Raw genomic sequence first — 7,526 nt, forward strand, 5'->3', positions numbered from 1 at the left:
GTTCATTCAGTCAACAAATACATCTATTAAGCACAAACAAGGTGCCAGAGACTGTTCAGGTATTGGTGGTACAGTAGCTAAAAGGAGGACAAAACACTAGGGAAGTCACAGAACACTGATACAGAAGGTCACAATTAATACTCAGTGTTAATGTGGCACCATGTGAAAAAGTTTAAGAATAAAAGATAAATAGAGAGCAGAGAATGAGAAGAAACATGCATTTTCTTTTTACCTATATGCAGTCTCCGTACAGTGACTGTGGCTAAGAAGTAGTCGATAATTTCTCTTTTTTCCTTAGGTAGTAAAGTACAGTGGATAATGGCAGTAACATTAAAAACTAATGATACAGTCAAAGCTCATACTGAACAAAGAAACAAAAGGATACAGTTAGTTACACAGAATACATGAGATAATACAATGATTCTGAATTCAACCACAAACCAGAAACACCAACTCTGTTTCAAATTGTTAAGTTACCAAAAGGCCATTGTGCTGAATCTAAGGACACATCTTTCCTCTTCAATTATTTTATGCTTGTGGGCATGGAACCTAAAGTTTCAAAATTAATCTCTTGCAAGATGGCAAATTGGTGCTGTCATCCAAGCTACTAGGTTGTCTGTTTTTCTCCAAGAGAAATAATTTAAGTAGTTATGGAGGAAAAAGCATAGAATTGCATCACATTTCACATTTGATCACTTTGACATTACATGGAAATATGGATATTCCTTACAAAATGCTCTGGTAAATTGAAAAAGAGGAGAGCAACAACAGCCAAAAACAAAACAAAACAAAACAAAAAACCCCAACTTTGAGATTCTTTCCAAGGTGACCTTGAGGGAAAAATTTCTTCTTAAATGCTGATTTGATTTTCACTTAACCTGTTTAGTTCTGTATGTAAGAAAGCATCTGTGAAGTTAAGTATTCATCCCATTTGGCTAATTATTCATATAGTTCCCTGGGTCTTAGATTGTCCTACAAATACCTCTTTGGAGAGAAATATTTCAAATGGCAGTTTCTTTTTTTTTTCCCTTTTCTTTTTTAAGCCACAAAGAAAAACACTTCTGTGCTCATACTTCACCATACTTAAACTTGGAGAACGTGCTCGGTGTCTCCTGTGTTTCTGTTTTCTCCCATTATTCTTTGCTCTTCCACTCACCATCCTTTTTACCTGTGCTCTGACCATTTGGGTCTTTTCTGTTTTCCAACGTGCTTTGCTGTCTGCTGCTTCCTTTCAGCTTCTGCACCTTCTACAATTCGCCCACCTGATAAGGTATCGGTTGTCATTCAAGACACATGTCCTCTAGGAGTCTTAAATCTCCCTTGAATAACATCCCTTCCCCCAGTACAAACACACATTTACCCACTTAAGTGCTGCTTCTTTCTCCAGCTGCCATAGTACTTGGGATCATCACATTATGGCCTTTAATTTATCTTCTGGTTACACACTCATCTTTGTTCTGGGGCTGTTTGAATGTAGGAATTGTTTTATTCTCTTTCTGTAACCCCAGTCATCAGCACAAGATCTGGGACATAGTACATACTGAGTAACATTTCCTGAATAAATGAGAGAGAAATGAATGTGTGAATGACAGAACAAGCACATACTAAAGAACAAAACCTTGTCGCTCTTGTATATTAACACATTCTGAAAAAAGGTGAAAGGAGAGTCTTGAATAATGTCAAATTATTCTTCAAAAAACTTTCGGAGACCCTGATTTAGAATTTTTCAAAGTGACATGCACCTCAGGACTGCTGTGAGGAGTAACTAAAAACTGGAGCCCACCCAGGTATTAAACATCAGGGGCAGCATGTTGAGTGACTGGCAGAGCTGCTGGTGAGTTTCAGAAGGTGGGAAGTAGTGATGGTGGAGACTGAGAGGTGGACATCTGAAACAGTCAGGAAACATGATGCAATTTACAGATGCCATATCATAGAAATGTACACTTGAAACTTATGGAATCTTGTTAACCAATGTAACATCAGTAAATTTAATTAAAAATAGATAAACATCAAGATTTAAAAAAAGACAAGAAAGAAAAGCATGAGTGGGATTTGTATCACTTGCAGGTTACTAGAAAGATTTTTTTTTAAATTCTGTTTTCCCACTAGTGGCTACCACCTTATAAGACTAAATGACCCTTTGTGGTTATGGTATTTTTCTTTTGTTCAGTGGAACCACTTGATGACTTTCGGTTGCAGAAGGAGGCAGAGCCCCATCCCTTTTCCCTGCAGAAGTCCTGAGCTGCCCTGCAGCTGCAGCACGTTCTGAGGGGACATCTCGCAATCCCCCTGATGGTGCCGTCCTTTGACGAGCTTCTTGCCCTCTTCCTGTTTCCTAATACACATGACCCCACATGTTATGGGGTTGCAGAGCTTTGCATGGCCATGAAATAGGATTGGGAAGAAGGACAACGAATTATTACCTTGTGGGCAGTGCTTATTATATTTTTATGATATTACAGAAACTAAGTACATAACACAGAGGTTGTCCTTCTATGTTGCTAGGAATTCTCTGCTGAATGTAAAAGGCCTTTTAGCAAGGGACATGTAAAATTATTTGCCATACATATGTTGCCTGTGAGGTAATGAACTTGTCATTAGTCATGTTTTGGTTGAGTGTTCAACGGGCATTCGTGAAAAGAAAAATTCTGCATACCACTCAGATAGTTTTCTGCATAGGCTGAAAGTACCCTCCCCCTGCCTCAGTGTGATTGGCTGTGTCGCTTTAACCCCATGCTGGACTCCAGTGAAAATCAAGTACCTGTGACTAACAGGAGGACTGACAGGTGTTGAAGGCATGGGCCAGCTGCTGTGGTTGGTAATGACCCTGACAATGGTAGGAGGACAGCCTAACCCATGCTGGTACTGCTCTTTCTCCAACCTCCTCTGGACACCTACTCTTGGGAAAGCATATAATTTTGTCTCTGCTACAATCTGCCATCTGTACTTTGAGTTATTTTCCTTACAAAATTAAATTGGATTATCCATCATCCACATGAAAAGTTTGATTGCTAACTGCCTAGGTCTAGACATTATGAATTACCTGTATTATCCTATCTCTTGGATACACCTCAGAATGCTATGATTTCACATAAAAGCATAAATTGCAGGATGGGGGGGGAACTGAATACATATTATGTAGGTTCACAGAGCAATATGGCCTATGACTGTCACTGAAACCCAAATTGATTTTCCACTGCTTATAAAACTAAAACAACTAATTGAAAGCAAATTTACTTTAACCAATGAGATTCAAGATGAAATTATAGTGGTCATGAATCACAGTTCTGTATACCTGCTAAAATGTCAATATGCTGACATTCAAATATTATTAATGGCAAAAGTATCTAATGTATTCATGGGAATACAAATAAGGAAAATAAAAGACATATTTTGTTCTTCTCTTCCATCATGTTGACAGCACACGTAAATCCGGAAGAATTTGGGAATGTTTTATTCAGCATTCATCATGAATCAGCCAATAGTGAGAGGCCACCCTCTTTACATACCAATTTGTTTTATTTTTAAAAATGATTTTATTTATTTATTATTTTTAGACAGAGGAGAAGGGAGGGAGAAAGAGAGGGAGAGAAACATCATTGTGTGGTTGCCTCTTACATGTCCCCCACCGGGGACCTGGCCTGCAACCCAGGCATGTGCCCTGACTGGGAACCAAACTGGTGACCCCTTGGTTTGCAGGTCCGTGCTCCATCCGCTGAGCCACACCAGCCAGGGCTAGACACTGATTTCTGATGTGGATTAAGCCAGTTGCTGGGCTTCCTTCATTCTCCTTTTCATTTAAACCAGAAGGTTGTAGGTCGACCCATTCATGGTTCCCAGTAATTTTTCTGGTTTGGGAAATCCTGAGGTCTTCAACATGGCACTTGGACCATGTGACAAAGGAGAAACTGCAGTGGGCAGAGGCAGGAGAACCGAGCTTGTGACCATGAGTTTCCTAGACCCTTAGTGTCTTTATATGTAAAATTAGAAGCTTCCTCAAGAGTCCATTGCTTTTCACATTTGATTTCTAAGCAATAGTACTTTCTACAAAAGAAATCTTTCCTGGAATCCCAGTATACAAAACCAGTAAGAGTGGAATTGTTCTCGAGGTAAAGAAGTAAAACCCAGAACCTTACTTACTTGGTTCATTCAAATAAGGTGATCAATAAGGTTCTTTTCAACTCAGAGTTTTCAAATGTTTTGTATCAATTTCAGCCTAAGTTACATTAGGACTAAAGAGCCAATTCGTGGGGAGAAGGGGCTACCCTCTGATTTAGGTGAACACTGAGTGGCAGACTTCATGACGTGCCACTTTGGGGAGATGCATCTCTTCCAAGTCAGGCTGCACACATGACTCTGAAGACATGTGGAGGGAAATCTAGACGGTGGTCAGGAATGTGGTTTTGGTGGCGAGAGAGACCTTGACTGGAGTCTGGGCTCCACCTTTTATTCAGCATAATCTTAAGTGTGTTGTTTAGTCTCACCGATAAACAGTTTTCTCATTTATAAAATAAAGCAGGATTGATAAAGGCACCTGCTGTCTGGGGTTCCAGTGGGGTTAAATGAGGTAGTCAGTCTGTACGGCTCTTGGTGCGCTGGGGCTGGTGTGCAATACTTGCTCAAAGGTGAACATTCATTTAAATACATGTTTGTTAAATGAATGAATGAATGAATGAATGAACAGGTGAATATAGAATTAGCTTTCTGTTTTTGATACCTCAAATATCTTTATGTTTCATTTACTTCAGTTTTAAATATTAAAATTTAGGTCTGCTAAAGCAAATTTGCAGATGCAAATAATCTGACTATGATTATGCTACAGGTCCATGATTCTCAAAGGGATAAGAAAAACTGGGACACTAACATAATACAAACAACTTTCATTTAGAAAACAAAGTCACTGTGCAGATCCGCTGGGCTTGTCAATATAATATTGTGTTTTGTCCATGAACATAAAATGCTCTTGAGAAAGGGGATTTTAGAGCAGTTGCTCTCAAACTTCAGCTCCCAACAGAGTCTCTTGAAATGCTAGTTGAACCCCAGGTTGCTAGGATATACCCGAAGCTTCTGATTCAGGAAGTCCGGGGTGGGGCTTGAGGATGCCCATTTCTAACATCCTGCTAGGCAACGCCAGTGCTGCTGGTCTGGGGAACAAACTTTGAGCATCACTGCTTCAGAGTAAGGATGATAATAGTTAAAGTCAGTCTGGAGAGCAGAAGCTAAATACAGAATGGTAATGAAAAGGCATGCCCTTAAATCTATCAGGGACCTTCTTCAACTATAAATTGGAGTTCAACAATAATTAAATATTTTGTAATTCTTTCCAGGTATTTGGCTGTTTCTGTCTGACCCTATTTTTATTGTGTATATACTTTTAATGTTCAAAACATAAGTGAACCCTTTGTACAGCCTCTTAGCTTATATACTGAAGGATGTTTTCTTGTTTTTGTTGTAGTATGGAAGAGAAGAGAGTGACTGGACAATCATCGTATCCTGAATGGAAAATACAGCATTATTACCTGTGTGTTATGGGGACAGAGTGTTGCTTTCGAATTATGATATGTTCTTTGGCTACTTGTTTTTAGTTGTGCGTAATGTAGTTTATATTATCCATGTTAGGAGGGTGATTGTTTCCTCATGCCAGAGAAAATAAATTGCAATCATCAAATGGTGTTTTGTAAACTTGGTAGTAGAAGCTTATGTTACCTTCCCTTAGAAAGATTATAATAATGTAAGCCATATAGCATAGAATTTCCTCAGTATTCTTGGTGCCTCTCTTGGTACTTCATTCAGAATAAACAAAAATGTTTGTTTATTCTTTAGCATAAGTATTATTCTGCTCCTCAACCAAATGAGTTGTGTTGTGTGTGTTTAGAAGCTGATCTGAGTAAATTTCAGAGGTAACACTTCCTGTGACACATTTCCACCCTCAGAAGGTGTTTTGTTGTTTGAAGTCAAGACTTGGAAGAACTGTATTTCCTCATGTCACGTTTGTTTTGCAGGCCCCCAAGTCCATCTCTAGGGGCATCTCTCCTGTCTCCCTGATGTCACGATCTCTCTTCGTGCATCAGTAGGACCCGTGCACACTTCCGCCATCGCCCTTTCCATGTTGTGTCATAGGTAATTGGCTGCTTGGTAGACTCCACTACATCACTGAGGGTCTGTGCCTTAGAGATCTTTGTGTCCCCGATGCCTGGCACATAATAGGTACTCAGTAAATAATGACTAAATGAATATTTACCTTCTATAGAAGTGAACCTTCTTTGTTTCTATATTACGAAACCTCTTTATTAGAATTGTGATTGATTCTGACATTGTGTGTATTTACCTCATAATGTCTTTATTTTCCATGGACTGCTCAGTTATTAGAGATACTCAGAAGCATTGTTCCTCAGAGGAATTGCTTCATGTGTAAAGACTGTCTTGGAATTGCAGTTATAACTCTACAGAGAAGTCATAGCGTTGAACCAACCAAATGGAAATGACAAATGTTGTATATTAAGTGTTAAATATAAAATAAATCATCTCAATTTGTTTTTTAGTAGAAAGCAGAGAGGTATACTCTGGTCTTTATACTTTTGGTTTTATAGGTGCTCTTTTCTGTTGAATAGGGAGATGACACATGATTAGGGTACACTGAATGCAATTATAGATGTCATTTTCCCTGTTTAGGAGCTCAGAGTTAAAATTGTATCCTGGTTTATTTAGGAGAAAGTGAAAATAAAATAGAAAACATTTACCCTTGGAAGGTCAACTCTTAAACATTATATTTGGGTTTCCTTCAGTACTAATAACTTTCATCTTGCTGGTCATATTTTATTCTCTTTTCAAAGCAAGGGGAAAACTTTCTAAAAGTTCAGTACCTTGGAAAATTTTCCTTAAGGCACATAGCTGCACATAGCAAATGGGGCTTTGATTCTTTTCTAAGACTTTTGGCCATGGGGTCTTTTTAGATAGGAAGGGTAAAATGAAAATTAGGGAAGTATAACATGAAAAAGAATGGTAAAAATATTTTTAGGGGGCTTTTAATTGTTGATCAGAAGTACCTGTTCGTCTCAGGCCTCAGGTAATTTATCTTTCTCTATACTCCTTCTCCCAGTAACATGCTAAGGGTATGTATTGCTTTGGCTAAATCCTGGGAACTCATTAAAAATTTTTTTAATTGTTGTTTAATTACATTTATCCCCCCCCCATTGATGTCCCCTGACCTTCCCCCCCCATATTCAATCCTCCCCACCCCCCTTGTCCTTGTCCATGGGTCCTTTATACATGTTCCTTGACTTGACCCTTCCCCTTCTTTCCCTAGTTATCCCCCACATGTGTCCCCTCTGGCCACTGACAGTTTGTTCTTTACTCCCCACTCATTTTTCATATAGTATTCTAGAAAAGACTTCTAGGTAATTTTAACCTGTCAGGTAGCACATAAGTGACCAGACTCACATTTCTATGAAAAATGGAAATTGTTTGTTTGCCATAAATGCCTTTTCTACTTTGCATCTCTAAACTTAGTATGACAAGACATGCCC

At 38.8% G+C, this 7,526-nt stretch overlaps 1 protein-coding gene across 6 annotated transcripts in view; it reads left to right on the forward strand.

Annotated features, from left to right (window-relative positions):
* BCAT1 (branched chain amino acid transaminase 1) overlaps window positions 1-7,183 on the forward strand; it is a 101,314-nt gene extending 94,131 nt beyond the window's left edge. For all 6 annotated transcript variants that reach the window (XM_045830147.1, XM_045830144.1, XM_045830148.1 and 3 more), the window contains one exon: window positions 5,456-7,183. In XM_045830147.1, the coding sequence (XP_045686103.1) occupies window positions 5,456-5,497 (42 nt within the window). In that variant the 3' untranslated portion in view covers window positions 5,498-7,183. The remainder of the gene's footprint in view (window positions 1-5,455) is intronic.
* The last annotated feature ends 343 nt before the right edge of the window (window positions 7,184-7,526 follow it).

This window comes from Phyllostomus hastatus, unplaced genomic scaffold, assembly GCF_019186645.2.
Source record: "Phyllostomus hastatus isolate PE091 unplaced genomic scaffold, TTU_PhHast_1.1 phas_scaffold_93, whole genome shotgun sequence".
Lineage (NCBI taxonomy): Eukaryota > Metazoa > Chordata > Mammalia > Chiroptera > Phyllostomidae > Phyllostomus > Phyllostomus hastatus.